The sequence below is a fragment of the Trichinella spiralis genome (genome assembly GCF_000181795.1).
Source record: "Trichinella spiralis strain ISS 195 chromosome Unknown Scfld1, whole genome shotgun sequence".
NCBI lineage: Eukaryota > Metazoa > Nematoda > Enoplea > Trichinellida > Trichinellidae > Trichinella > Trichinella spiralis.
Window position 1 is genome coordinate 3,313,474 of NW_003526940.1, and position 27,554 is coordinate 3,341,027.

The 27,554-nt window shown below is 38.0% G+C and overlaps 11 protein-coding genes across 11 annotated transcripts; 7 read left to right on the forward strand and 4 right to left on the reverse strand.

Moving 5' to 3' along the window:
* Positions 1 to 950: 950 nt before the first annotated feature.
* On the reverse strand, positions 951 to 3,311 carry Tsp_09152 (dolichyl pyrophosphate Glc1Man9GlcNAc2 alpha-1,3-glucosyltransferase). Its single transcript, XM_003382265.1, has 7 exons — positions 3,275 to 3,311; positions 2,699 to 2,796; positions 2,185 to 2,397; positions 1,658 to 1,824; positions 1,485 to 1,595; positions 1,342 to 1,435; positions 951 to 998 (listed from the first exon to the last, which is right to left on the reverse strand). Exons 1-7 carry the CDS (start codon positions 3,309 to 3,311, stop codon positions 951 to 953), a joined length of 768 nt encoding a protein of 255 aa, XP_003382313.1.
* A 4-nt stretch (positions 3,312 to 3,315) lies between these two features.
* Tsp_09153 (conserved domain protein) lies at positions 3,316 to 3,607 on the forward strand. Its single transcript, XM_003382266.1, has 2 exons — positions 3,316 to 3,420; positions 3,499 to 3,607. Exons 1-2 carry the CDS (start codon positions 3,326 to 3,328, stop codon positions 3,605 to 3,607), a joined length of 204 nt encoding a protein of 67 aa, XP_003382314.1. The 5' UTR covers positions 3,316 to 3,325.
* A 1,463-nt stretch (positions 3,608 to 5,070) lies between these two features.
* Tsp_09154 (DEAD-box ATP-dependent RNA helicase 57) lies at positions 5,071 to 8,414 on the forward strand. Its single transcript, XM_003382267.1, has 12 exons — positions 5,071 to 5,160; positions 5,263 to 5,403; positions 5,594 to 5,824; positions 5,878 to 6,066; positions 6,115 to 6,264; positions 6,416 to 6,524; positions 6,614 to 6,756; positions 6,832 to 6,947; positions 7,009 to 7,222; positions 7,274 to 7,620; positions 7,899 to 7,982; positions 8,345 to 8,414. The coding sequence occupies exons 1-12, from the start codon at positions 5,071 to 5,073 to the stop codon at positions 8,412 to 8,414; spliced, it is 1,884 nt and encodes a 627-aa protein (XP_003382315.1).
* A 1,651-nt stretch (positions 8,415 to 10,065) lies between these two features.
* On the forward strand, positions 10,066 to 11,112 carry Tsp_09155 (conserved hypothetical protein). Its single transcript, XM_003382268.1, is given in 5 exon segments — positions 10,066 to 10,306; positions 10,359 to 10,474; positions 10,492 to 10,589; positions 10,633 to 10,756; positions 10,780 to 11,112. The coding sequence occupies 5 exon segments, from the start codon at positions 10,066 to 10,068 to the stop codon at positions 11,110 to 11,112; spliced, it is 912 nt and encodes a 303-aa protein (XP_003382316.1).
* A 299-nt stretch (positions 11,113 to 11,411) lies between these two features.
* Positions 11,412 to 12,394, forward strand: Tsp_09156 (hypothetical protein). The gene is made up of 2 exons (XM_003382269.1): positions 11,412 to 11,719; positions 12,154 to 12,394. Exons 1-2 carry the CDS (start codon positions 11,412 to 11,414, stop codon positions 12,392 to 12,394), a joined length of 549 nt encoding a protein of 182 aa, XP_003382317.1.
* Positions 12,395 to 13,177: 783 nt separating this feature from the next.
* Positions 13,178 to 19,758, reverse strand: Tsp_09157 (conserved hypothetical protein). The gene is made up of 12 exons (XM_003382270.1): positions 19,620 to 19,758; positions 19,255 to 19,341; positions 18,519 to 18,796; positions 18,130 to 18,460; positions 17,581 to 17,924; positions 16,170 to 16,405; positions 15,609 to 16,077; positions 14,805 to 15,278; positions 14,557 to 14,746; positions 14,022 to 14,424; positions 13,716 to 13,903; positions 13,178 to 13,332 (listed from the first exon to the last, which is right to left on the reverse strand). Exons 1-12 carry the CDS (start codon positions 19,756 to 19,758, stop codon positions 13,178 to 13,180), a joined length of 3,294 nt encoding a protein of 1,097 aa, XP_003382318.1.
* A 955-nt stretch (positions 19,759 to 20,713) lies between these two features.
* On the reverse strand, positions 20,714 to 21,239 carry Tsp_09158 (conserved hypothetical protein). Its single transcript, XM_003382271.1, has 3 exons — positions 21,093 to 21,239; positions 20,877 to 21,017; positions 20,714 to 20,854 (listed from the first exon to the last, which is right to left on the reverse strand). Exons 1-3 carry the CDS (start codon positions 21,237 to 21,239, stop codon positions 20,714 to 20,716), a joined length of 429 nt encoding a protein of 142 aa, XP_003382319.1.
* Positions 21,240 to 22,605: 1,366 nt separating this feature from the next.
* Tsp_09159 (conserved hypothetical protein) lies at positions 22,606 to 23,663 on the reverse strand. Its single transcript, XM_003382272.1, has 2 exons — positions 23,552 to 23,663; positions 22,606 to 22,829 (listed from the first exon to the last, which is right to left on the reverse strand). The coding sequence occupies exons 1-2, from the start codon at positions 23,661 to 23,663 to the stop codon at positions 22,606 to 22,608; spliced, it is 336 nt and encodes a 111-aa protein (XP_003382320.1).
* A 1,301-nt stretch (positions 23,664 to 24,964) lies between these two features.
* On the forward strand, positions 24,965 to 25,382 carry Tsp_09160 (conserved hypothetical protein). Its single transcript, XM_003382273.1, has 2 exons — positions 24,965 to 25,066; positions 25,155 to 25,382. Exons 1-2 carry the CDS (start codon positions 24,965 to 24,967, stop codon positions 25,380 to 25,382), a joined length of 330 nt encoding a protein of 109 aa, XP_003382321.1.
* A 637-nt stretch (positions 25,383 to 26,019) lies between these two features.
* Tsp_09161 (conserved domain protein) lies at positions 26,020 to 26,580 on the forward strand. The gene is made up of 4 exons (XM_003382274.1): positions 26,020 to 26,065; positions 26,249 to 26,411; positions 26,435 to 26,500; positions 26,532 to 26,580. Exons 1-4 carry the CDS (start codon positions 26,020 to 26,022, stop codon positions 26,578 to 26,580), a joined length of 324 nt encoding a protein of 107 aa, XP_003382322.1.
* A 454-nt stretch (positions 26,581 to 27,034) lies between these two features.
* Tsp_09162a (conserved hypothetical protein) lies at positions 27,035 to 27,468 on the forward strand (the record flags this gene model as incomplete). The annotated part of the gene is made up of 2 exons (XM_003382275.1): positions 27,035 to 27,124; positions 27,201 to 27,468. Coding segments are annotated over exons 1-2 (358 nt in total), but the record flags the coding sequence as incomplete, so codon positions are not given.
* Between the last annotated feature and the right edge of the window lie 86 nt (positions 27,469 to 27,554).

Genomic DNA, 27,554 nt, shown 5'->3' on the forward strand with positions numbered 1-27,554 from the left:
TAATACTGACTGTAGTTCTTCGCGCCTTATTCGTCCTTGCAACGAATCGCGTTTTTCACTGGTTCTTTGGTTCCGATTGTAGCTAACAGGTCAACGCCAACTTCGAACACAATGTAACTATTGTGGTAATGGTTATGCAACAAGTATGTAGAAACAATTTATTCACTGCGTCACAAATATACAAAGGAAGGCGATCTTTGCGCAGATTTCTTCGAGCAGTACTGCTTTGCTGTACTTGAGTCTTTTAGACATACTCTTCAAGATTGAGATTTCTTCCTCTTCCCGAACTTATTTATATAGGAAATTCTGGCAAATATGACGTAGTCTTACTGCCAACTATGTTTAACTTCAATTGCAGGAATTGAAGACATTTAACACATGCTCTAGCCATTGCCTATTATAACAGTAGGATTGAATGTCCCTTTGACATCTGTCATCCTATTGTTATGCTTCTTCCATGTAACTAGGACGGCAAATATTTGCTAATCGACAAATAAACATTCTCAACTGACGATTAAAAATAGTTGCCAAAAGTTAACATTCTATTTTTAAAAAGTACAAAAGTAAGACATATTGTAAGACAACAGTTATGCTATTACGCCTAATACAAAAAAACCTGCATCAAAATAATGACAAAATAAATTACTACATACTAACTATTAATTCTTTAATTACAATAAGACAGTTTGTTAATAACGTACAGTACTTTGCTTAACTTCATTATTATTTTATTACGGTAGCCCTGTGAAATATAAGTTTTCATTGATGATTATTTTTGATGAGGGTACCAAAAAGTTATATATATATATATATATATATATATATATATATATATATATATAAAGAAGCCACGCTGACAATAGACACTGTTGCATATACAAGAAATATAGGTAGTAATCATGCAAACACATCTGAAGGTGTAAACATGGAACATATTCAAATTCGGACTTCTAGGATATAAAACGTTCTTCAATGTTTATTACACCATTCACAGGTAACTGTATTATACAATAATAAGAACCAACAATAGCAAATTCCAAAAGCGCAATAAACTGACTGAACCATAAGAGGAAGAAATGACAAATTATTCAACGTTTGAAAAATTGGTGCTACATAGAGAAAACACTCTACGATAAATATACCCATCAGATAGGCAGTTTCAAACAGTGACATAAATGGCAAATGTGATGAAGTTTCATGAGTACTGTGCACATGTATCATCGTTAAATAGGTGAAAATTGTGTATAACAGAAAAGTGGAATACTTTAACACAGTTTCAAATGGACGAAATAACAATGGAAACAATGAATAGTGTCCAAAAACAGAGAACAGAAAAAATACCTTGGCATAACGCCCATCTCTTACAGCCAGTATTGTTAAAGGAATTATAACAGTTAAAACTGCTTTTTCATGCACATGCCAACCAAAAAGAAAACTAGAAAACGCACAACCAACTATCAGTTTTAAGAACATATTAAAATTACGCCGGTAAAACAAAGAAATACAAAATGGAAGCATATTTAGTATTACAGCCAAAAATGAAATAAGCGGTGAAATCTGGGGTAGCATTACGTGAATTACTTCTTGTACCAAGCCTGAAGTATAACTAATTTTCTTATCAAATGGTAAAAAATTCAGCCTCCTTAATAAATTGTACAATGTAAAATCACAAAAATTGTAGAGCGCCCAAAAATTCGGCGCCCAATACGCATGGGTTAGTCCACGACCGAAAGGAAAAAGACGAGTTATAAGTTGTTTCATTTGTCCTGCATAAACAAAAGGGCCTAAACTAACGCTTGAAATTCCCAAAACAACTGCGAATAACTTTAAAGTACGATTAAATGCAACTTTTATGGAGGTGTTAACATCATCAAATGGATAAATGAAAGATACTAAAAAATAAGCAGCATATGCAGGCGCCAAGTACAAAAATAAATGCTTCATATGAAGCAAAATAATATATAATGCAAAACCCAAAACCATATAATTTTTATAAATGGAAACAAAAGAAAGTAGAAGAATGCCAAACAAGAAACCATTGTACTGAAAGTGAATTGAATCCACATAAAACAAACCTACATTTAACACGAGCAAAAGAAATAATGACTTTGAAAGTAGCCTATTGTTGTACACTTTATACCAAATAAAACAAGCCAATACATAAGCAAAATCTGTTATGATTACTGTACATCTTTGGAAAAGCACTGTTGCCAAAGACGTATATGGCTCGGCAGAGATTTCAACCATTTTAGGATCTATTTGCCTGGCAAACTGTGACAACAAATATTCAAACCATGCAAAACCAGGAGGATAGTCAAGCGTCCACTGAGATGTATTTTCATAATACCAGCGTTTAAAAGGCAAACTGTAAGTCACCGCTAACCAATTTCTGTGTACCTACAATTAAATTCGCCTCGGATTATTTTTATTTTCAAATCTGCTATTATCTGTAATAAGTAATTTCAGTAATTGAAACTGCGCCCACTTTCTATTGAAACAAAAAAAATTTTTTAAACTTATGAAACCATTTATATTTATGCAAAACAAAACACATATTCTGAATTCAGACACTGCATTGCAGATTATAAATCATGTTCAATTGTAATTACATTTTTTTCTTACTTTAAAAATAAGAATTCATGAAGCGGAAATAAATTATTTCATTATCTACAAAGTAAATTTTACCAATGTCACATACCTCAAAATCTGTCGAATAATATGCATAAATGCATAGAGTTTTCAATGCAAAAAGTGCAACTACATAGGAAGACAGTGAAGGCTCATGCCATTCCATTGCTAAAAATAAACGTTCAAAAATGATTGTACAAAAAAGTATTCAACATTTGGAACTGTATTTTAATAAGAAGTTTTAGAAATAATTTATCCGTGGCATTGTTATATTAAATTAATAAAACGCATGACTTTATTATAGCTATTAATAATTTACAATTAAAAAACTACATTAAAGTAAATTGCCAAATAATTTACATATTACTTTGTTATCATATTAAAAAATACTCAAATTTGAATGCGTACTCATATAATAATGCAAATAACTTATGAGAAGCATAAAAGCGACGTAGCTAACTACAGTTCCACCATTTAAGTTTTAAGATTTGCATTTTGGTTAAAATAAAATGCGCTCAATAATAAATCCTTAATTTAAATTATAAATATATTTATGATCCATTTGTATAGCAGTACTGGAAAAATTCTAAAGAGTTATGGTTAATAAGCAAGTTCCATTTTTCCTACTGTTGCCACAACAAATTACCTGAATGTAATAAGGCATTACTGTAGCATACTGTCATCTTCAATAAGAAAAATGATAATTCCAGTGCGTTGCTTTACTTGTGGAAAAGTGATTGGTAACAAATGGGAGTCATATTTAGGCTTATTGCAAGCTGAATATTCAGAAGGGTGCGAATAAAATTTATAGTTTAAACAGACTCTTTATATTATATGTCTATAGTGAAAACTGATGAGTTATATTTTTAGTGATGCTTTGGATGCCATTGGGTTGAGGCGATATTGTTGTCGAAGAATGGTTCTTTGTCATGTTGATCTTATAGAGAAACTGCTGAATTACCATCCTGTGCAAAAGTGAATGTCGTTATAGAGTTGGTTCATGAAATGATTCAAGCATAATGTTTTCTACGCATATTTAAAGCAATCGAAATGTTTCACGACGAGAATATTTTAGAACTAAATGCTTTACAATATTTACGTTTAAATTAGAATTACTGATATTTGTACTTTTTGATAAAATTTGGTGTTTAATGAAAATGATATACGACAACCTCTTGCTTCAACATTTTTTACAGTTTTATAACAAATTTTTTAAACCATGTTTGAATGGTTTTTCAGCTGTATGATTGATTTGCTGTAATATGTTTAATATGAATTGAAATTAATTTTACATTTCTTTAAATAAAATGAAAAGGATACATTTTAAATACATAAATGTCTTGAATTCTCTTTGAAGTGGAATGTTGATGCATTTATTCACGGCAAATAATTGATGCTGAAAACGTAATTTTTTTCGCAATTTCAAAGAATTTTATTTTAAAGTTGTCATACCAACATAACTGCAAATTGTTGCTGATAAAAGCGTTGTGATAGTCATGATTGTGAATTTGGATTACATGATCACCTCGTAAACGACCAGATTGTTTAATTTGAGACAAGTGGTCCTCATTGCACATTTATTTTAACGTTGTTTAATTGTCAGAATTAAATCCAAATGTTTAAATAAAAAACAGCGAGAACGGCTACCGCAATTATAATCAGTATTTATAATTTTTCCATCAGATTTGTTCATAACTTGGCATTGTGGCATCATATCACTTGTAACACTAGAAAGACATTTTACGTAATTATGGATAAGCTTATGCTGATACCTTAATTGGCCTATGCGCATGCGTGCTTGTTAACCATGACCTTTGGCTAATTGTGCCAGTAGTAAAGTCGATCAATTGAATATTTTTAAAATAATTATGCAGTCGATTTCAAAACCGCCAAAAAGATAAATCCTAATTTTAGACCGTAGTGTGTATGTATGCTGTGATCTCCAGGTTTAGTGCAAAGTTGTTTCCGCTTATGAGGTTCCACACCACAGCAATAGTAATAACGACTTAACCTAACTGGGGGCTAAATAACTGTTACCAATGCTAAGGTACAAAAGATAAAAACATTAGGGTGAACGGAAAGGAGGTGATACGAACAGGAGGTTGGTTTTCGGCAGCACCGGGACCACAATTACAGAAGCTTGGCAACTGGTCTAGACATGTCTGGAAGTGCAGAAAGTGCGCTTTCATGCTAGCACAGTTCACAGCTTAATACTGGGAGAGGTGTATTCGCAGCAATAGCAGCTATCTCCGACTCCACAGTGCCTACAGGCTCGTCGTGATAACGCATCAGAGTTCTGCTGTTTTACAACAAGACGGTGTATCACGTAAATATCACGACCACATACTACAGCGATCGATCTACCTGGCTCACAAAAGCTTCGCAACCACCTAGAGGAGTTGTGATTTGTGATTTTCATACCGAGTAGCGTAGTAACTTCAAATGCGGCGCTTGGAAACTGCTTCTGTACTAAGAGTACAACAGAACGCTCAAAATCCATCATTATTAATTTTGGGGCCAATCCGGCCAATTGTTATAAAGAATAACTGAACGCGGCATAATAATTACTATATATACAACCTTATTTATATTAAAATCTACAGTAATCCAGGTAACTGACAATTTTAATTTAAGATCTTTAATGATATCCTTTACATAGGTGCACGGAAATTTTTTCGTCGTTTTATTATTATGCAAAAAAGTGCATTTTCTTGTCTTGGATTCGGAGCAAAATTCGATCGGAAGCGTTTTCGAGCTGATGCTGAAAAACTTCGCGTAAGCAGCAAATATAATGGTCAAAATTTTATGTACAATTTCATTCATATTTTTAATTTAATTTAATTTTATTTTTTGGTATATTTTGATAAAGTTTAATTAAATTTAATCTTAATATGTTTTTTGAGTACGTTACTCTTTGTTAACGCTTTCAGCTGTGCAGAATTTTAACAGTTTACATTGTATATAGCTTACAAAGTGCTCTGTTGCTGATTCTTCTGTCAAAAATGGTAGCAAACAAGATAAAAATTCAAATAATGATTCGGAAGAAAAAATCTCGAATCTTTTGGAAACTGATGGGGTGAAGATTTTTGAAAAATCTGCAAAGCGCACATCAAGTTTGTTATTGCCTAATGATGAAAACAAAATTTTGTCTGAAACTGTGGATACTGTTTTTCCAAAAAGCAGTTCGAAAGAACAGGTATATTAGCATTGTCGTTTTTTTTATACTGGAAACATTTTCATTTTATTTAGTCTGTGCAAGAAGTTCGTAGAAAACATAGAATTTTTGTATTTGGTGATGACATACCACCACCATGTTGTTCTTTTGAAGAACTGTATGCATTGCTGGTTCCAAAACTTGTGCAAAATGTTAAAGCATTGAATTTTTGTGCTCCAACTCCAATACAAATGCAAGCGATTCCCGTTCTACTTGCTGTAAAAGTTTCTATCTAACTTTATTGAGTTTGATTATAATTCATTAATTTTCAGGGTCGTGAGGTTATGGCCAGCGCACCCACTGGTTCTGGAAAAACTTTAGCATTTCTTATTCCGGCTGTAAATTTTTTACTGACAGAATGTGAAAGTGAAAATATTTTACGCATTTTGATCATTGAACCTACATATGAATTATCAAAACAAGTAAATTAAAAAGCTTTTTTTGAATACAATAGTTATATTAATCAATATTTGTACTTATAATTGCATTGTTTACATGCAAACCCATATATAATTATTATCAGTATTACTTTAGTTTTTTGTATTTTTTATTATTCTATTATTATTATTTAAGGTTTATCTAGAGTTGCTTAAACTGACTGACGGATTGAACGTGAAAGTTCATTTAACGAGCAATGCACCTCAGCTTGAAGATGAAAATAATTTTGATAAAGAAAATTTTGGTTTGTTGAATATTATAATTTTTTTAAATATTGTTGTTCAAGAAAAACAGATTATATTTTGAATTTGTATTACTCAACTGCTTTTACAGATATTATGGTTACCACTCCAAATCGTTTAATATATGCTCAACAACAGTCACAGCCATTGTACAATTTGAATACTATCAGATGGTTAATAATAGATGAATGTGATAAATTGTTTGAATCTGGTGACCGTGGTTTTCGAAAGCAGGTTAATTTTATGTTTTTTTTTAATTTGCATTTGTTTGTTCATTATCCGAGTTTTAAGCTATCAAAAATATATCAGCAGTGTGATACTGTCAAGATTCGACGACTGTTATTCAGCGCAACTTTTTCTTATGAATTGGAGCAGTGGTGCAAAATAAATCTGAATGACATGGTCATGGTTTGCGTTGGTGCAAGGTGCCTTTTGCTTGTTGTTAATAATTTATTGTATAAATTGAATAAATTTCATTTTTATTAGAAATTCTGCCGTACAAAGTGTCAAACAAGAGTTAGTTTTTGTCGGCTCTGAACATGGCAAAGTATTGGCGTTGCGCAATATGTTTATAGAAGGCTTTACTCCACCCGTTTTGATATTTGTACAAAGCAAAGATCGAGCTGAGCAGTTATATAATGAATTCAAATTTGACGAAGTGAAAATTGATTACATCCACTCTGATCTTCCAAAGAAAGAGGTATAAGATTTATGCAAAATCACTGGTAAATAAATAATAGCCAAATTTTAGCGTGAAAACACTATTAAAAAATTTCGACGTGGTGACACATGGATTTTGATATGTACAGAATTGATTGGTCGTGGTTTGGATTTCAAATGCGTTAATTTGGTTATAAATTTTGATTTTCCTACTTCGTCAATTAGTTATATTCATCGTATTGGTAAAGTTGTTTGTTCTGTCATGCCTGCGCGAAGATTATACTTTTTAGGACGCACGGGAAGAGCTGGTCGTCAAGGCCGAGCTTTGACGTTTTTTACTGAAACTGATAAACTGCTACTACGCAGTATTGGAAATATTATTCAAGCTGCAGGGTGTCCAGTGCCTGATTATATTTTGAAACTTCCAAAAGCCTCAAAGTAATAGCAGTGGACAGTTTAAACAATATTTAAAGAAATAACTGAAAGTCCATAAATTATTTTACGCCTTTGGTAGTCACATAATTATTTTTTACTTATTAGAAATTTATTTTATTAAATTAAAAAAATAAAATTTTATTGTATGTTAATAATTCAGAATTTCGGATGATTTTTGAACTGATTTATGATATAGTAGTTTTTATTTATAAAGTTTAATGTGAAGATTTAAATTTGAAATCTACAAAATATACAGAGTTAAAAACGTTTTTTCAATGCAGGAAAGTGAGAATGACTATTGCATCTTCAGCCCCTAAACGAGATCCGATATCTGAAGTGGGATCTAGAAGAAACGATCGATATCAGTAAGTCAGTTGGTACGCTTTTTCTTGCTTTTTAACATGTTTAGAATTTTAGGAAATTTAAGAGAAAAAAGTTGAATGAAGCTAGGATGGAGGAAAATTGACAAGCAATTTGTTGTTTACAGTATCAAATAAAGGATATAAACTTTATATTCACTCATTTTAAATTAAAATACAAATTCGATCAATTTGCATTCTAAAAGATATTTATTACTTATTGTTGTGCTTTTAAGTAAGAAATAATGGAAATAACGGTGATACTGATCATGTGTGATCCCATTGAATTAGTGTTTGAAAAAGTCTCAGTAATTAATTTTTCATTTACACAACTTATTTACCTTTACATTCTTATTTACATGTTGAAGAACAAAAAGCATTATTGGTGAAACAAAATTCTTTAATTTAGCGAAGCAACGACTTGCTGCAGCAATGTAAATTACCTAAATTTTTTTCCCTCTCATCAACGAGTTCCGTCGTTGCATAATTCTGAGAGTATCTTTCATTATCCGTACTGACTGAGTAATTCAAAGTTGTGCGTAGCTTGACTTCACTATGCCATGGTCTTCGCTGATGATTATCAACAAGAATTTGTGCATTCAGCATAGAGATATCAACAAGAATTATAATACGGTAAATAAGTAAATATGGTTATTAAGTTAAAAACTTCAACTAGTTCATCAACGAAAATGAATTTACAATGAAAAATTAGACAAACTGTTTATACGTTTGTGTTTGTATTTGTGTTATTGTGATTTTTGTTTGGGTGTTATGGAAAACCTGAAAATGAAGGCAAATTTAATTTTACGACTATGAACTTTCAGAAAACAAGTTTGCTTAAATTTAAAAGCAGGCTGCTTTTTAATTTTATGATTCTTTCTAAATGATCCGCTTCAATCCAAAAGCTTAAACAGAACAACTAACTCATTTTTATTTTTTATGCTTGACTTTGTTCAGATTCCTGTCACCTATTGACAATTAGCATTACGTTTTAATTACATGAACTATAATTTATTATAATTTAATTAAGTTTAATGCATAAAGCTTAATCAATTTTAACGACAAACATAAACAACAAAAGAACATTGCAATACTTTGGAGCCATATGAAACAAGATAAACAGCTATTATGTTTCCCAAGCTAGAGTTTGAATTTCAACAAAAAATGCCACTTTGCTCGAATTTTTTTGTTAGTTAAAGTTTTAATAACTGTACATTTAGCTACTAAATCTTAAAAAAAAATATATATATGTTGGAAACGGAAGATACAGTAATCCTAGTACCTGAAGATCAACAGTGCGGCATTATCGGAACGGTATTGCCACCGATCAACACATTAAGTTTTTTACGCATCTTGTCGTGTGCGAGCGCGTGATAAAGTGGAGTGCGAGCATCGCAGACGAAACTACGATCTGAACGTGCGACCCTCATTCGTTGGTATCGAGTCTGTCTCGTCCTTAATCACAATAAAGTTTGAGCATCAACTTGTGATTGTTTTCATTGCATCGACCACGGCTCTTCGGCTCTGCTGTGTGTCAATTTGAACTGCGCGCTGAAAATCATTAAGAATACAGTCCACTGCCAGTTGGCATATTTGCGTCGCCAACAATATATATGTGCAATAGTGTTACGATTCCAACAACCTGAGTATCTATAACCTACAGTAAAACAGATATTTTTAGAAAATGTTGTCGTTGTACTCGTGATAGTGGAACTTAGTATTGTCGTCTGTATATTCTTTTTTTGTGCATGCTTTTGTTTGTATAGTTCATTCCTAGCTGCATAAAGCGTTTGCTCGGTTAACCCTTTCGTGGCCGTTGTTGCCATATGGCAACATGATGTTTAGAGAACCGTAGCATTTGATCTGTTTTGTAATATTGCTCAGTATTTTTCTGTTTTGCTTTATCTTCCTTCTTCTTCATTTGTCGATAAATTTATTGCGCTGCTATATTTTGAAAAGTATTTGAAACATTCCTATACAAGGTACTTGCAGTGCATTAGCAAAATACAGTTCCAATTGTAGCAGAAGATGATATTTATTGAAAACCCCATAGTCACCATTGTGATAATAAAAAAAATCAGCTATCGTCATGGATTGCGACTTGCACGTTCGTCTCACTAGAAGCGGAAGAATAATCCAAAAGCTCATTGTGCTGCCTGATGTAGATATATCTGAACCTGAAACGGACAGTGTTGATGATCAGAGATCGTCCTTTGTGGTTGAAAGTTCAGCGAAGTTAACATCTGATGATGAAGAAACTGAGACTTTCAAGAAGACAGAATTTAGGTGGAAGAAAAAAAGAATGCCTCCTATAGATGCCACATTTAAGGGTATGTGGTGCTTGGTCACTTACTTCTAGATAATAAATCTTTGCATTTGCAGAAACAGCATCTGATTCTTCATGCGTTTTGCAAGAACCAGTTGAATATTTTAGACAGTACTTCCATCCAACACTTTTAAACATATTGTTGAGCAATCTCACGTCTATGCGGCCCAGTGTAACTGGAATTTTCAGATAACTGAGTCTGAATTGGAAATATTTCTCAGAACGCTATTGAAAATGGGACTTGTTCCAATGCTGCGGTATTCGATGTACTGGTCTACGGAGCTGCGGTGTGATGCTATCGCGGATGCAATGAGTCGAAACAGGTTTCAGGAGGTACTGCGTTATTTTCATTTTAATGACAACAGTGAAGCGGTACTTGACCGAGAAAGCCCACGGTATGATCGACTGTTTAAAATACGACCTTTCATTGAGAGCATCTGTCAATCATGCCTGCGTTAGGAACAGGAAAAATACCAGTCGATTGACGAAGAAATCATCCCATATAAAGGAAGAAATAAGCTGAAACAGTACATCCCAAAGAAGCCAAAGAAATGGGGCATCAAAGTTAACACGCGGACAGGAGTGTCAGGGTTGCTGTACGACTTCTGCTTTTATGAAGGTAAAGTGCCAAGAGTAAAGAACCCCAATGGCTGCCTCAGTTTTGATGTTGTAATGAAGCTCTGTGAAACGGTTCCAAAACATCGAAATTTTAAAATATTTTTCGATAATTATTTCACCCACCTCGACCTGCAACTAAAACTATTAAAAAAAGGCATCACACCATTGGAACGATTCGGAGAAACAGACTGAAAAACGCGCCACTGAAAACGGAGAAAGAGTTGAAAAAGGCTGGTCGGGGTGCCTTCCAGGTCTCTGCACCACTGCAGAAAGTTCGTTCGTTCGCATCGTTCGATGGCACGACAGTGCAGTGGTGGATTTATCTTCCACTTGCGGCCTGTGTGTAAAGTAAAACAGTAAAATAAGAAAGAGAAAACCTTGGTCAACGTGTCCTGCCCGGCAATTGTAAAAGAGTACAACAAGTACATGGACAGCGTAGATTTGGCGGGCATGTTGCGAGCACTGTACCGAATAGACTACCGCAGTAGAAAATGGTACAGAAGAATATTTTTTGGACAATCCACGTGGCAGTAGTAAACGGGTGGCTGCAATACAAAAGAGACCTTAAAACAAGTGAAGCCGCCAGTGGCAGCCAGAAAGATTTAATGCAGTTCACGCTGGATGTTGCAGAAACCTTGACAAAAGTGAATAAAGCATATCCCAGAAAATCCCATGGTCGCATGTGTAACTTCTTCCAGCAGAAGGCGGGCAAGAAGACCAGAGCCAAGCACAGCCGCCAGATTAGACCAGGTTGCACAATGGCCAGAAGTCATACAACAAAAGAACCGATGCCGCGGCTGTGAAAAACATCAAGAGTGCGATGCGTCAAAGGCAACATTCATCTTTGTTTGACACAGCAGCGAAACTGTTTTCAGGAATATCATAAAAATTAGTCCTTCATAATAACTATTCGATATTATTTTTAGAAATAAAAGTACTGTTTGCTGACTTCAAAACATTGCACATTTTATACCCTTTAACGGCCGTTGTTGCCATATGGCAACATGACAAACTGCCAATAATTTCATAAAAACAAATTATTATTCGTAAATAACGCTTAAATCAGTTATGTGAGTTACATTCAAAGTCAAAAAAATTTGGCCGTAAAAGGATTAAATAAAAAGACTGACTTAGCAATAAAAATCGTTAACGTTACATTGGCGACAACGACAACGACAAACAACCCGGCAAGGAAGAAACTAGCGGAACGTTGAAGACCATTATTCTTGACAGGACGATAGCAGTTCCGGAGCACTACGACGGTTCAAGCGATTGGGATGAATGGTTAGAACACTGCGAGTATGCCGCCGCAGTGAACGACTGGAATAAGGCGAAAAAATGGAATGAGGATAATAAAATAGTTACCACTATCATTAAGCCAAATGGCGAGATGCACATTTCGCCAATTACCACTTCTCGCACGGTATTCATTCCTGTAATATCTTGTTCACTTATAGATAAAGGTCTTTACTAACAACAGACACAACACACACACACACTTAACAGATAACATCCACACAAAAATACACACAATGACTACTGCATATATCGGATGGTCATGTGCAATTCTTATTTTGATTAACAAATTAATTACATATGCTACATCATCTCCTTTGCTTCTTTTTTGTGTTGCCAATGTTATGTAGTCTTGCCACTTTCCTGGAATGTTCCGCTTCCCACTGCTGCGTCTTAGATTCTCTTCGTTTGAAATGTTATTTTGTCTTCCAGTTTCCCTGTTATTCTTCTCAAATAGCTTTGGATCCTTCAGAACACTACTTCACTTTCTTAATTGATCCGCATGCCTCCGTTTTCTTTCTCCTGTCACGAGTACTTCATAAGACAATTTTCCTTTCAGAATGTTCTACGATTCCTGAACTCCATCCTTTATTCAGCTTGTTCTTTATCCACACTTCTCCTATCTCGAATTCTCTGCTGTTGCTCTTCCTATCATGATACATTTTCTGCTTCTGTATTCGTTATCTCTTTTGATGTTCATATCCGGCTTAATTTTGTCTAACAAGGTGGGTAATCTTCTTCCCACGTGGAATTCTGCTGGAGATCGTCCTGTTGTCTTGTGTGATATATTCCTATATGATAATAATAATTTCTGAACTCGCCTACTTATTTCGCCTTCGTCGTTTTTAGCTGCTCGCATTCTTCTTTTAAATGTTCTCATAAATCTCTCTGCCAGACCATTTGTTTACAGATGGTACGCACTTGTGGCAATGTGTTAGACACGATTTTGTCTACAAAGATCTCAAAATCCTTGTGATCGGAACACTGGACCGATGTCTGTTACGATGGTAGCTGGTACTCCATGTCTAGTAAACCATTCTCGTAACTTCTCAATTAGAGCTTTTGTTATCATTTTCATCATTCCGACTTCAGACGATTTGGAATACGCGTCGATTGCTATAAACTATTGTCTTTCTTGAAAAGGTCCTCTAAAATCCAAGTGGATTCGTGTCCATGGTTTGGACGGTGTATGCCAGGAGAATAATGGTGCTTCCAATTCATTTTCTCGATTCTCTTGGTATGGATAACACTTTTCCACAAACGGCTGAATATCTTGGTCACAGTTCGGTCACAGATATAATATCTCGTGAGCGTTTTTATGGCCGCTATGCCAGGATGTCCTTCATGTAGCACTTTCAGAATTTTCCCTCTGAGTGTTTCTGGAATTATAATTCTCTCCATGGAATTCCATCTTTCCCATGGAACAGTTCTAATACGCGTCCCATCATCTACCAACCTTTATTCACGTTGTCTTCCGCTATTAAAACGATGTCTCCTACATTCGGTTCCATAATATCGCCACTCCATTTCGATGGAGTACAAAACGTAACTATACTCTGATCTCCATTTTTTCCAGAAGTGGGCGATCAGTTTCTTTCGGTAACGCCAACGCTTTGTCAAACCTCCGATGGCATTCGTAGTTGATTCAAGGTGATTTAGGCAGTAAGGTGCATCTGAAGAATGGGATCTGAAAATCAATCTATCAAAAAATGGGATGGGGTCAACGCATTCAAATGTCATCACCAACAAAAGTTAAGGGACGAGCTTTCATTTGTGCTTCAATTCCGCACAGGACTGTAGCTAACTCTTCCTCGTCAAGTGATGTTCTACGTAGTGCCTTCCTCAACGCCGTCTTCACCAACCGAACCAAAAGTTCCAAGTACCCACCACACCATGGCGCTCGAGGTGTTATATACTTCCATTCTATTCTCTTCGATGTCAAAGTGCGGTGTGTTTCACGTACCAATTCGTTGATACTCTGTCCAATTTCTTTGAACGATGTGAAATTATCGGATTGGATAATCCTAGGTTGGCCTCGCCGGGCGAAGAATCGATCATGGGCTTGTAAAAACCGTTGTGCGGTTAAACTGGATACTAATTCCAAATGGATTGCTCGCGTTGTCATACACGTAAAGAGACAAATATACACTTTTCTAACCGAATTTCCTTCTCGCACATACAAAGGGCCAGCTAAGTCTGACCCGTGTTCTCAAAGGGCGAGACTTCGACCACTCTTTGGCGACTCTCAGTAAATCGCTCATCTTCGGTAGAAAAGGTTTGGGTTAAGAATTCTGGTTTGGAAAAGGTCTCTTTTTTACAAGTCACGCATTCTTTTATCACCTGTTTCACGATAGAGCGACCATTCACCATCCAATATCTCTGGTGTAGACAAGACAGTGCATGATCGACTCCAGCATGTAAATGTCGAATGTGTTGATCTCTCACCAACAGCTTCACTAACGGGTGTTGATTTGACAACAGGAGTGGATATTTCGTGTGGAACGGGAGGTCGGAGTGTCGTAAACGTCCACTAAATCGAAGCATTCCGTTATCATCGATATATGGATTCAATGGCCATAATCTGCTACTTTTCGGCAGTTTCTCTCTCGTTTCAGTAATACCAATTCTTCGGGGAATTCTTCGTTCTGTAACGTTTTCAACCAGAATTGTTCCGCTTGATCGATTTCTCGCACGTGGAGCGGAGTTGTCTTTCGCTCTTCAGGAGTTACTTTGCAGTTTGTAATAAAACAAAAGACGTAAGCTGTAACGTTAAGCAGTTTCGTCAGACTACTATATTTCTGGACATCTAGAACTGCTTCGGTTTTTGCTTGCACGTGTAACTCACAAGTTGATTTCCGAACTTCAGCTTGAAATTCTGGGCTCCTATCTATGGTTAGTTCTAGCTTTGCCGTAGGCCAAGCATCTTCACATTCTGTTAACCAATGTGGACCATGCCACCACAAATTATTACTCACCAGGTCCTTCAGACGGCATCCTCTAGTTAAAACATCAGCGGGGTTGTCGGTAGTGGGGCAGTATCTCCACCACTGCGCATCCGTCAGCTCTAATAGGGATTATACTCTATTTCCCACGAAAGCTTTCCACCTATAGTTATCCCCTTGGATCCATCGAAGTGCTATTTGGCTGTCTGTAGAACAGACAATCCTACTAAATTTCACTTCTAGACTGGTCTTTACGAAAGAAACAAGTCTGGCTGTGATCAAGGCCGCCATCAACTCTAATCGTGGTAGGGTTACTCTTTTTACTGGCGCGATTCGGGTCTTACTCATTACCAAGTTCGTAATGATCTCACCCAATACGGTAGCTATTCTCAGATAGACCGTACTCCCGTACACCATCTCTGATGCATCTCCCTACCCATACAACTCTACCTCTTTGATGCAATCAGTTCCAACTAGTAACAAACACCTGGGTAGCCTTATTTCTAATATCGATGGAATTTCGGTTATCCAATCTTGCCAGTCTTTCAGCATGTTCTGTGGGAGAGGGATATCCCAATCAATTCCTTTTCGCCACAGTACTTGTAACATACGTTTGGCTTTGACCAAAAACGGAGACAGATATCCTAGCGGATCAAAATTCTTCATAACCTCACTCATCATTCCCCTCTTTGTCATCTGCTGATCAGACCTTTCGACACAGATTGCTGGGAAGGTGATTGTGTCTTCCTTGTTATCCCACACGATCCCTAGTGCCATTTTCGGTTTGCAATCTGATGCAACATCCTTTTCCGGGAGGGATCGCAGTACTGTTGGTTCATTACTTGACCATTTCGTTAAGCAAAATCCCGCGGTCTCCATCAACTGCTTCAATTCTTTCACACATCCTACTGTTTCCGTTCTATCGTCGAGTGAAAACAACAGGTCATCCACACTAGTTGGCACGTTTTGTCCCAATGCGGATTCAGAAGATCTAAGAGATTACGTACCAACGTAGGTGAAGACAATTCCGCGCGAGTTCTCAAATTAAACAATTCCATCATGATTTCTACAGCGGTGATTCGGGAAGAAGTCAGGTCTTTCCCCAGCGCTCTGAGCTCTCGTACATTCAGATTCAGTCGATTATGTAACTGCTGCAATTTTTCAGCCGAGGTTCCTACGCACGGTTCCATCTCCAATAATTTTCTGATATGATTTTGTATCACCACATCTTTGCGACCAAAACGGTTCTTCAAAATTTCTATTGCAGCAAAGTAATTAGATGCTGTCTAAGATAAGCCATCTACTGCTGCAAGAGAAGAGCCGCTGAGAATTGAACGTAGATATGAGAACTTTGCTGAGTCGCTAATATCCTGGCGCGTATGGATACAGTCTTTAAATTGTTCCCAGAAAGCAGTAAATTCCAAGACGTCATTATGAAACGTTGGTAGTTCATATCGTAGCAGACGAACGTTGCCGGTGATGTCGCTTCCGTTCTTCACAAGCTCGGCGTTTTTTCCCTCGGTCTGTTTCTCAGTGAAATCTTCTGCGATAGATCAGATCTGTATGATTTCATTTTCGAGTGTTCTAAACTCGTCAATTTCTATTTTCTAAGTCATTCTGACTCAGTCCTTATTCTAACTCTTCTTGGAGAAGTTGCATCTTTTCGAACTGCTTCTCAAGGTCCTTCAATGCGTTCCGAACCTTATTTCGCGCTGCATTGTCAGTGTAAAGCTGGAGAATCTCTTCCGTCCATTTAAGGAGTCGAATCTTGTAACCAGCTTGCTTCTTCTACAGACCTTCAGCTCTCATATTCCAACCTTGAACTGAAGATCTGTCAAATGGAACTTGCTCAGCAGTTTCAAAGTCGTATCGAGCTGTGTTCTTTGTTTTTCCGCAGCTCCCGGCTCGTGGCACCAAGAATAATATATAGAAAAAGTAGAGACAATAAAGTAAGGCTTCCTGTATGGTTCTTGCCGCGAGTTACGAAATTCAAATAAGCAAGAACAACCGTAAATGATTGTCCCTCGTAAAGCTTCAATAATACTGATTCCTACTAATAACCTCTTCTTCTGCTTCATGAATGAATCGAGTAATATACAAATATTGTGTATTGTTGCAAATATTGTTCCTCACTAGTCGTCGATAATCACAAGGTGGATCACTTCGTGTGGTGCAAAGAGCCCCAGTGCATCGGCCACGTTCTTCCGAATAAAGGAGCTCTGGGAACCAGGATCGAGAAAGCAGTGGACAACCATACCTTGGCCATCCTTCCCGAAAGTGCGTGCGCGCACGCTCTGCAGGCGGACTTGATGAGCGCCTCCACTCGCGGTCAACATGCAGCTCTGAGACTTCAGTGGCTCAGACGTTTTGTCCTGAAACGGCGTCTGCGGAGGGTGCAGAAGCCCATGATGATGACCCTCACATCCAGACACCGAACATTTCCGTCCCGCCCTGCAAGCTCTCGCCTGGTGGCCATTCTGCAGACACCATAAGCACAACTTATTCTTGACTGCCATGCTGGAGCACGCCTGAACGTCTGCCTTCCGAAACTCTTCACAAAAGACAACGTGGTTGGCACTCCTACAGAATGGGCGGCTGCTGGTGATTGTCGCGTGCAGCACGGTTGAGAACACCTTTGCTGGCGGCCTGTTTCGCTTTTCAGGGGTTCGGCGTAACTCTCGACGATCTGGTCTTGTATCTTGGGTCGTACCACTTGACAATCAGTCCTCCACCTAAGAGGGCAGTCGCTGCACGCTTCGTGGCGGCCTGAACTTAAGCGAAGTCAATGAAGTCTCATAGGTCGTTCTTCGCGCCCGAACCCGACTGCACGTTGATGTCGAGAAACCCTTCCGCTAGAAAAGGCAGGAAGGCTTCGTTTGCAGTCATATCTCCCGTCGACGGGTCTTTACCCATGGCGATCAGGCATCGGAGTTGTCGTGTGATCTCGTCCACCAGGGTGTAGATGCCGCACCCTCAGTCGGTGCATGGTTTGACGTCCCGGAGTGGTGGCAGTGATACAGTGATTGCAAACTGCGGTTCCTTGGCTTTGACGGAATGATCAACCGTATTCCCCATAGTAGAAAACCTCCTGCTTCTGTAATGTCAAGCCCTCGCACGAAAAATGGACGCAGTTCCGGTGCAAGTTTTGACGAATCTGCCGTCCATCCTTGGCGGATGAGTTGCAACACCTTTTTCAACAACGCGTCTTGACTTGTTTGCTCGCGAACCTCTTTGACCGATACCAGTGGTTCCATTATTTCATCCAGAAAAGCAAAGGACCCAACTTCCGTGGGGGTAGCATCCTGCAGGCAATCATTTTCGACCACGTGGACCAGGTACAGATGAACGTTAGTCGCCAACCTTTGGAATCGATGGAAAAAGGACTACATCGTGAACTTGTCGCAAAGGAAGAAATTGTGAACAAATAAGCAAGAACCACACGTTGGAGACCATGATAAATGACCGATGGCAAGAGTCATCGAAGTACCCCGGAAGCAACCCAGTGGTTCGAATGGTGAAAGTTAAGACGCTCAGAGGAAGGTACAATCGACCAGTACGTACATCACGTTTACCAGAGCCTACGGTAGAAACTGATGGACTCCGCCCATCGCGGGGAAGTATGTTACAGACAGCAGGAACTGATTAATACACGATCATTGTTATGGTATGAAGCCTCAGGCGGAAACATCCATACACCGAACCTGAACATCTACAGTATACAGTCACAAAAAATATTGATTGAACTCTCTTCAGTTAGTATTTACATTTCCGCTTGATATTGGCTAATAAACGTTTATTGTTTCTGTTCTTGCTGTGCATCGGTTTACGGAATAGCCGCAGACGCGGGGCTATAACAACCATCAAGTAAGTTGTACAGTAAATAGAGGGTGTAAATTACGTGTGTGTAATGAGCAGTGCGAGATTCCTAGTATTTTAGACGAGCGTGTTGGGAGAACAACTCCACGACGAAATTTAGAATTGTATTCGATGGGTCAGCAAAGTACAAACGTATCTCCCTCAATGAGTTTAGGATTATTGCATTGTGTTTGTGCTTACAAGAATAAAAGGATCTACCTTCGAACTTGTATGGACTTACGCGCTCGACGAATAGTTCTCTGTGAACAACTTGAGCAAAGTATATCTAGGCTACCCGAACGAACTAATTGAGAGTTCGTAACGATCGCTATAATAAGTTCATTACGTCGCAGGCGGAACTGAATTCCCACCAAATTAAATACAGTACATTCTTGACTCGAACATAGAAGACACCGACGTCGAAACATCGGTAACACTAGCAACTAACTGCAAGAGAGAACAGGCTACCGTAACATGCTCATTTGAGAATCATTAAATACAGTAGATGAATCGTGCATTACCAGGTACAAATTCAGATGGCATATTAAAAATGGACCTGACTTCGCCGGATCCGCACCTATTTTCCATTGTCCAACACGTCCACACTGTTGACATCTGTCGCTCTTGTGGCTGCAGCCAGACACTCAACGGTCCATCTTGCCACAACGCTGACATCCAGACTTCTTATTTCCGTCCATCTGAGCGGGCACTTTGCTTTTGCCTCATCCTTCTCTAAACACCGCATCGGGTCTGACGTACCGTGGCAAGCGGCTGAACACCAGGCGCATCTTCAACTGTTGGGCGTCATGTGGCCACCTATCGATCAGCAGCTTCCATCTGCTGGGTTGATTGAATTATTTTTTTCAAAAGCCAAGTCAGATTGCAACAATAACCGTCGTTTCATGGCGTCACTGTGCAGGCCAAAAATAAATTGATCACGCAATGCCGAAGACAAGTGCGTATGAAAAGCACAATTTAACGACAACCGCTTCAGCTCAGCTACGAAAGATTGGACACTGTCAACAAGCATTCCGTCTGCAGTTGAGGAACTTCTGTCGCTCCACAACTTCCAACGTGACTGGCTGAAAATGATCCGTCAAAATACCAACATCGTGGTTGGATCCTTCGGTAGGACATGATTCGCCAACAGTTGAAAATGCTTATTGCCCATGACGGTGAAGTAAACGCTGTGCGTTCACCTTCCGGAACCGAATTCATCATCAGTTACTGCTTAAACCGCGAAATGTTAACCGGAAACTGACGTATCGTCGAGTCAAAAGGGCCGATAGCACAAATGAACATCACACTCGTCGCCAAATGTTGTGCCTGTGCTCAATGCTCTTTATTTCTATATTTACCAACTAAGTATTACAGTAACGTGATCATCAAGAATTAATAATGTGACGCACTACATATTGTTACGTCCGTAACGACGCCGACCCCGTCGGCGTGACCCCACCCGCGCCCATGGTGCCCGACGGTCGCGGACGGAGGAAGAACAATACCCGCGCACCGCTGACCAGATCGTTATCTCGGCGTCTGGCAGCCCCGGACAGGGGTCAAAGAGACCCCTGTGGCGGTTACGGATGACCGTTGCGCGCCAGACAATGGCTGTTTACGTCATTGCGCCAGTTGCGGGTCGTGAAAGTACTTTGAAGAAGCCGCCAAATGGACGAGCACGCCAAATGACCATCGCGGGATCAAAGGGGCCGAAAGAATGGCAGCTTAATTGGAAGTCGACGGTGATTCAGATCGGCGCCTTTGATATCCAGCTCACCCGCTGTAAGAGAGCCGCCCATTGGCGGTCCGAGCGAGCCACCCGCCGGTGCCGCCGACCCGAGCTCTATATATCTGGCTACAAACGCGCGCCGCAACATTAACATCGGGAGAAGTTGTGGAAGTTAGTCGATTTGCTGTCTGTGGAGTAATCACCGAATTCTCGTGCTGTTGTTTGTTCCTGTTATATACTGACTCTCTGTTCGCTGCGGTCGACGGAGTGCGTTCCTCTGATTATTCGTAATCGAATAAAACGAACGTATATTCGTTGTGTGTATTCGATCTGCTTGCATTCTACCTTACGCGACCGTCTTCTTGACTACCCAGTATTCGGTTGGCCAAGAAGAATCTACACCATACAGTCCACTCTCGTTTGCCCGACGATCGAACGTCTGGCAAATTGTACTTGAGCATCGCGAGCGTACAGTACCCTCCACGGTTCTTACACATATCCTAATGGAAATATTTTGACCAATGAAGCACGAAGTTTTGCAGACATTCACAATCAACAGATAGGACTCGGTCCACCTAGGGCACGATTTTCACCGCTGTTTCACAGCGTTATCTCATTGAACATTTTTGCCGTTTTCAGATTGGTTTTTACTGTCTAATTGTTCATTGGTACATACTTTTCTATTGTGATTAACTGTGTAACACCTTGTGTTAGGGTTATGTTTTTCGGTCAATCAAGCGAGGCATATCATTGATTTTTGACGTTTATTCACAAACCCATACAAACACTAACAGCACACACACATACGTATACGCTTACAATCGCACAACGCTCCGCTATCACGAAATATATTAATGTTTGTTATTGCTAGATCGATGTGGCTATTTGAATTTTAAATCGACCAACGCAATAAACAATTATGAATGGGCGTCAGCTTTATTTTCTCCATTTCGACTTTGACCTTATTATGATTGCTTTCACTACCATGCCCATTACAACTGCAATATTTTTCGTTTCAGTGATTCAAATTTTGGATTTTCAAGAATATATATATATATATATTTATTTATAATTTTATTTCTTCATGTCTGTGCTAATCAGCAGACTATTTTGCACAGAAACATTCTCGCTTTTCGTTACAAGCATATCTGAATTAGGCAAATATGTAGTATACAGCTTTGTGTTACAACATCAACCAACAAAGAACAATCAGTAATAATCAACAACAAACAAATCTGAACTATATTACAATATATACAACGAACAAAGATAAACTATACAATAATAATTAATGGAGTGAAACTCGGATATAACGATGGGCATTGGGGACAGAGATTTTGGTCGTCATAACCGGGTTTGCATACATATAGTTAGTTTATTGATACATATATGGTTAAGTTTATTCAAAAACTTCACTTCTGGTGAAAAAATCTTCCAAGGTTGTCTGACGCGTTTCGGTCTGTGATCTTCGACGAATTGTATGACAACAGAGATGGCTTCAACAATTCCTTCGTCAGCATTTTCTGTAGCTTCGATAAATCGCTCCAGATGGTCAACGCATTCATTTCAGTCCGGGTATGTTTTTAACGGGATACTTTCAACAGTTGCTGCATCTGTGTCAGAATCGTCATTGTTCACCTATTTCTCGCAATGGATGTCATTCACTATGTCATCCATTGCTAATACATCAGATGTAATAACAGCGGCGTATATATATATATATATATATATATATATATATACATGGTCACGTTCAGAAATTTCATCAAATTGAGAAATACTTTCCCTCTTCTTTGTACTGCTGCCTTGATGAAGGCCACACTGAATGGAACCAATCGTCAACGATTTTAATGTTTGGAGACCTTACTTTTCCACATTTACAGCAGTTGCTGTATCCGTGTCAGAGTTCTCCTGCTTGTCGCAATGGATGTCATTTACTATGTCATCCTTTGTTGGTACATCAGAGGTATTAGCAGCGGTGTCTATATCTTCATACATGCAAATGTTATGCCTAGCGTCAAACTTGTCCAGCCATCCAGTGGTGCACGTAAAATCAGTATAACCAAGCATTGCAGCAAATAGCTCAGCTTTAATTTTTAAAATTGGTCCACTGATTTGGGTTCCAGTTTCGAAATTTTGCCCTCGAAACCATTCCATCAATGCTATTAATGTCGGTTTTCTCACACAAGAGAAACCTTTTCGCAGATGTGATGCCATTTTCATGTGCATCTAGAATAGCGCTTTGATTTTTCCAAATTATAGAAACAGTCGACTGTGATGAGCCAAACTGCTCACAAACCGAAGAATTTTTCGTACCATCATTCAATGCATAGATGATAGCAAGTTTTTCTTTCACAGACAATGACTTCCTCTTAGCAAGACTGAGCGATGTATTAAAAGCACAACGCGCAACAGCTCTGCACCGTCAGCTACGTCACCACAGTTACTCACAATTGTTACTGATTTCTATCGTCATATCCAAGTTTCAAGATCGATATAAAAAGTGTTTTTCATGTATACCATATGGCCAAACCAACCAAAAATAATGAAATTTCTATCGCATTAGCTGAACATCGTTATAACCCAGTTCTAATATACGTACAACAATAATGAATAGTGCAGAGGTGCTATAATCGTACAGATGCAGGAATATAATAAGATATAAATCTCAAAACATGTCCCATACTAATTTCATTTCGATTATGTGTATTCCGTAAGCTGCGCTACGTCGTACGGAACCCCTTCGCCCCACCACCGTCTCAGTTTTACCCTGTTCATCAATGATCAGTTATAGAAATTGATAAAATACCAGGTGGTTCTGACGTGCTCTTTTGTTCATTCGACTGTGCCAACATTCCAGATGGTTGTTGGTCTGCACAGCCACACCGTGGACATTCCAAGTGATTTCCATGTGGCATCATTGCCTTTTGTTCATGTTGACAGAAGATTATTAATCACACACAAATGGCGCACAAATGCTGACATCAAACAATGCGACGTCCACTGCAGAGAGAATTTGAAGCAACTTTGACAGCTTTTCAGTATTTATTTTATTATTTCATCAAGCAGGTGCTGTTCATCGCTTTTATTCCGCTTTCAAAGTGCTTTACATTTTATCCACCCGTTTTCATAAATACTGTTCAAAAGAAATGTCAGTTGCTTTCAATCGTCATATAAATTACCTTCTTAGCTAACAATTAAATAAGATTTATGCCTAAGGTTCTTTTCTGTTTGACAGATATTGTTCTGATGAACGCTATTCAACTACAAAGGGAAAACGTAAAATTGATAAATTGCCACAGCTGCAGTTTTCAGCTAAAACTGGGAGTGGTGACTGCTGAATGTTAGCATCGAAATACTTTTTTAATTTTGCCTGTCTGTTCTCTGAAAATATTTCTGGCTTGCAAACGAATTTAGTCTTTCCCGTCTTTCTTTCGCTCCTATTCACAAGAGTTATTGTTTTTCTTCTTATGTATCATTTAAATAAAAAATAAAATCTGGAATTCTGTTTAAAGTAAACATCGATGATTATACATTTTGTGTAAACAGTATTAAATTTGTTTTTCAATATTTAAAGTAAATCCAACTACTGGGTTGATTAAACATTCAAGTTGCAATTGTTGTATTACGATGATAATCACATGTTGAAAATTCCAGATCAAAAAGGATCTGTTGTATTTAGAAATCATTTTACCAAACAAAAGTAAAAGCAAAGAAAATTATTTTTCAGTTTCCTAATCCCTATAAAAGCGTGGAAAAAGAGAGGAAAATTATTATTGAGCGAGTCGTGTGGTAGTTGTTAATCAGCTGTAGTACACTCGCAGGGCAATCGTACTACACTTGATTATTGACAATTAGGTTCTGCAGCTAACTGTCTTCTCTTGCGCTAGATCAGAATTTTTGCAAAATCTCGCTTCGTATCTGATAATCGTGAGTATATTTTATTGAATATACAATAAAACAACAGGCAAATACGAATGAACTGATACAACGACTTCTCTTTCCCACGAACTAAAACCCAACTAAATAATTTACTATTATTCTCTGATTCAATAATAATAAAAGCAATATCGGTTGTTTATTTTTTGCCACAAAAAACAACAAGATTAATCGATTACAAACGTTGGCAAAGTGGCAGGTTAATGCACACTTCTAAAAATATTATTCGAAGCGTAGGATTCTACAACAGCGTTCATTTCCCAGCTTGTTGTAAATTTTCGTAATGGCAGATATTCCTAAGTTACGTCTTGTAACTAATCGTCGTGGTAATACGCCCCTTGTGTATGAAGGCAGGGCATACAAATTGCTACATACTGGAAAACGGGTAAAAAATTGAGGATGTTTCAAGGTATGTGCTTTGAAAATATTACATATGTACTTTGTTATTAAGAATTAGTTCTGTTTTGGTACAGGATAAAAAAGAATGCAAACGTGGAGTAACCAACAACCTGGATGTGACAGCGGTGATCAGGCGGACTCCCCATGGTGACGATTCTCCGGTGGATGAGCACATCGCGTACAAAATGGAAAAAAGAGTCATTTTAAAAAAGCGGAGTTCGGAAGAAGCGAAGACCCTCCTGCAAATTTATGATGAAGAAGCCTTCCTGGGCGTACCTTGTAGCGGTTTCTTGAAGCTTTAATGTACCTCACGCCAGAGCCGATTTAATGCCGCCTTTCAATTGGTGGTTTTGTATAATATTTTTTGTATAATATTTTATTATCACTGTTGTTATTATCTGTTATTTGCTGCTGTTCATTATTCATATGCTATTCTCTGTTATTTACTATTGATATTGTTGTTGTTGAGCATTGAAAAGTAAATTTCCTTTAGAAAAATTGACTTCAAAAAATAATTAAACTTCATTTGGCTACCATAACAATGAAACATAAAGAAATTTTTTAAAAATCATATTAGAAATACTAATGACTAAAAATGCAAAGTGGAAAAGTAAATATTTAAAAGAAAAAACAGCTAAAAACAATGAAAAAATTCCACCGTCAAATTGGTGACGTCACGCAGCAAACATTAAAAGAGATCAAAGGTTACCTAATGAATCGTTATGTTATTGAAAATTTGGACCAATGCAATGAAAAAAATTGTAGATAATCAAAGCAGAACAATTTTAATCATTGAAAAGTTTAGGCGATAGAACCAATGTTATTACGCCATAACTATGCAATGAGAAGCGATCCAATGATTTTTTGATTTTTTGAAACTCGATTTTTCGCGAAACAATAGAACATTAGCACTGAAAATTTTACCCTGAGAGACTTCCAATGGCAGAAAAGTTTCCGTGCGAAACAGTCTGTAAAAGACGGAAAAGTAGATTTGTACATGATAATCATTAAGACCCAACTGTAGTTCTTGCCTTGGTAAGAAAGTCAAGAATAAACGAACGGAATGTGTCGTGACTAGTTGTGTGCTTGTCATTATGTGTTATTTTTCGTTGCTTTTCCAATTTTGACCTTTGAAACCTTGTATTAATCTATTTCTATTACTTTTGAGTAAATATTTGTATTGTGACGACGGTGGAACATAATTGTACCTGCACATCCTGCCGTTATTTTTGTAGGACATCGACAGTAGGAGATACCAAGTCGGAAGCCGGTGATTGTGTGTGGTGCGGCTGTTATTCCGTTTTTGTTATTTCGTCATTGTTGCTTACGCTGTTTTATGCTTTGTTTAATAAAGTTTTCACTTCTCGCCATGGTCCGAATCACGTAGCGCCGACGAGCGCTACATGTTCGAAACTAGAATGTTTATTTCAACATTTTGTAGCTATTTTTAGATGCTATAAAGGACTTGTTTACTCGAACGCAACTGCGCTGATTGCGTAGTTTATTGGGACGAGTTTGATAGTCTGCGAAGAAGAGTGGTGAAGTCAACGAAGAAGTTGGCGGTAATGAAGCACCGCTTGCAAAGTGATTCTGCTTGAACGTTGTCGTTGAGTTCGAGTAAAACTGTTTCTCTCTGATTGCCGTTATTGCTGAGAGCAGTATGTTTGTGCGGAATGATATTTGCTTGGACGCAGTTGGTATCACAATTAAACAATGAACCAGAGAAAGCGTAATTCGTCACGTGGACAGATAAGGCGCGAAGAACTACACTCAGTACTGGAATCTGATTGTTAGTTATTAAAAGTGTAGTATTGTCCCTTTGATATTACACATTTTTTGGTGCCACGAGCCGGGAACAAGGAGTCTGGATTTGGAGAGCTAGATACTTCTCAGGTGGTGATAGCTAGTCTGCAACGCAATATCACAGTTAGGAACAGTTAGAAGATTTTCAACTATGGACAACTTGAACCAACGAAGAGCTGCTCAAGTACGCTGGTTAAAGGTTGCCATGGACAACATGGAAGCAGCTTTAGATGGCAGTGCGGTAGATGGAATGATAGATATCCGAATTCCAAGGTGTCTCATCCCATTTTGTTTCGCCACAATAAAAAAATAAACAGCTGCACGCATTCGGTGACGCATCGGAAACTGCCTATGGAGCAGTGGTCTATTTGGTAGTAACAGAGGAAGACCACAGCACAATTTCAAATCTAGTGATGGCCAAATCGCCGGTTGCACCTTTGAAGAAAATGACACTCCCTCGTTTGGAACTAATGGCGGCACAAATGGCAGCTAAATTGATAACCTTCGTCAGAGACGCTATGAAGATAAGAATTGACAGATTAACTTGCTGTACTCACGGCAAGATTACTTTATGTTGGATAAAGGGTTCGTCATTTTAAATTTTATTTCAGGAAATTTATCCTATTGTTTCTAACATCATAATGTTCAGTCCTGCTTTTCTATTATTCGAA

Excerpts from the sequence above, each read along its gene's own strand:
- Tsp_09152 (XM_003382265.1), bottom strand. The coding sequence starts at position 3,311 with ATGACAGTATGCTACAGTAATGCCTTATTACATTCAG. Across the intron at positions 1,596-1,657 it reads AATTTTTGTGATTTTACATT|GCTTGGTACAAGAAGTAATT; the intron begins GTACAATTTATT and ends GTTATACTTCAG. Across the intron at positions 1,436-1,484 it reads TATTTCTTTGTTTTACCGGC|TTTTCTTTTTGGTTGGCATG; the intron begins GTAATTTTAATA and ends TGCGTTTTCTAG.
- Tsp_09153 (XM_003382266.1), top strand. The coding sequence starts at position 3,326 with ATGATAATTCCAGTGCGTTGCTTTACTTGTGGAAAAGTGATTGGTAAC. Across the intron at positions 3,421-3,498 it reads CAAGCTGAATATTCAGAAGG|TGATGCTTTGGATGCCATTG; the intron begins GTGCGAATAAAA and ends TTATATTTTTAG.
- Tsp_09154 (XM_003382267.1), top strand. The coding sequence starts at position 5,071 with ATGCGGCGCTTGGAAACTGCTTCTGTACTAAGAGTACAACAGAACGCT. Across the intron at positions 6,757-6,831 it reads ACCGTGGTTTTCGAAAGCAG|CAGTGTGATACTGTCAAGAT; the intron begins GTTAATTTTATG and ends AAAATATATCAG. Across the intron at positions 7,621-7,898 it reads AAACTTCCAAAAGCCTCAAA|GAAAGTGAGAATGACTATTG; the intron begins GTAATAGCAGTG and ends TTTTCAATGCAG.
- Tsp_09155 (XM_003382268.1), top strand. The coding sequence starts at position 10,066 with ATGGATTGCGACTTGCACGTTCGTCTCACTAGAAGCGGAAGAATAATC. Across the intron at positions 10,307-10,358 it reads TATAGATGCCACATTTAAGG|AAACAGCATCTGATTCTTCA; the intron begins GTATGTGGTGCT and ends TTGCATTTGCAG. Across the intron at positions 10,590-10,632 it reads TACTGGTCTACGGAGCTGCG|GAGGTACTGCGTTATTTTCA; the intron begins GTGTGATGCTAT and ends AACAGGTTTCAG.
- Tsp_09156 (XM_003382269.1), top strand. The coding sequence starts at position 11,412 with ATGGTACAGAAGAATATTTTTTGGACAATCCACGTGGCAGTAGTAAAC. Across the intron at positions 11,720-12,153 it reads AAAGAACCGATGCCGCGGCT|GACGATAGCAGTTCCGGAGC; the intron begins GTGAAAAACATC and ends TATTCTTGACAG.
- Tsp_09157 (XM_003382270.1), bottom strand. The coding sequence starts at position 19,758 with ATGCGGTGTTTAGAGAAGGATGAGGCAAAAGCAAAGTGCCCGCTCAGA. Across the intron at positions 19,342-19,619 it reads AAGAGCGACAGATGTCAACA|CGATCGTTACGAACTCTCAA; the intron begins GTGTGGACGTGT and ends AACTTATTATAG. Across the intron at positions 13,333-13,715 it reads GCGATATTATGGAACCGAAT|CAATCGACGCGTATTCCAAA; the intron begins GTAGGAGACATC and ends AATAGTTTATAG.
- Tsp_09158 (XM_003382271.1), bottom strand. The coding sequence starts at position 21,239 with ATGTGTAAGAACCGTGGAGGGTACTGTACGCTCGCGATGCTCAAGTAC. Across the intron at positions 21,018-21,092 it reads GTAGTCAAGAAGACGGTCGC|GAACGCACTCCGTCGACCGC; the intron begins GTAAGGTAGAAT and ends GAATAATCAGAG.
- Tsp_09159 (XM_003382272.1), bottom strand. The coding sequence starts at position 23,663 with ATGATGCCACATGGAAATCACTTGGAATGTCCACGGTGTGGCTGTGCA. Across the intron at positions 22,830-23,551 it reads GAGCACGTCAGAACCACCTG|CTGAGCTATTTGCTGCAATG; the intron begins GTATTTTATCAA and ends TAAAAATTAAAG.
- Tsp_09160 (XM_003382273.1), top strand. The coding sequence starts at position 24,965 with ATGGCAGATATTCCTAAGTTACGTCTTGTAACTAATCGTCGTGGTAAT. Across the intron at positions 25,067-25,154 it reads TGCTACATACTGGAAAACGG|GATAAAAAAGAATGCAAACG; the intron begins GTAAAAAATTGA and ends GTTTTGGTACAG.
- Tsp_09161 (XM_003382274.1), top strand. The coding sequence starts at position 26,020 with ATGGCAGAAAAGTTTCCGTGCGAAACAGTCTGTAAAAGACGGAAAA. Across the intron at positions 26,066-26,248 it reads AGTCTGTAAAAGACGGAAAA|TAAATATTTGTATTGTGACG; the intron begins GTAGATTTGTAC and ends ATTACTTTTGAG. Across the intron at positions 26,501-26,531 it reads TACATGTTCGAAACTAGAAT|ATGCTATAAAGGACTTGTTT; the intron begins GTTTATTTCAAC and ends AGCTATTTTTAG.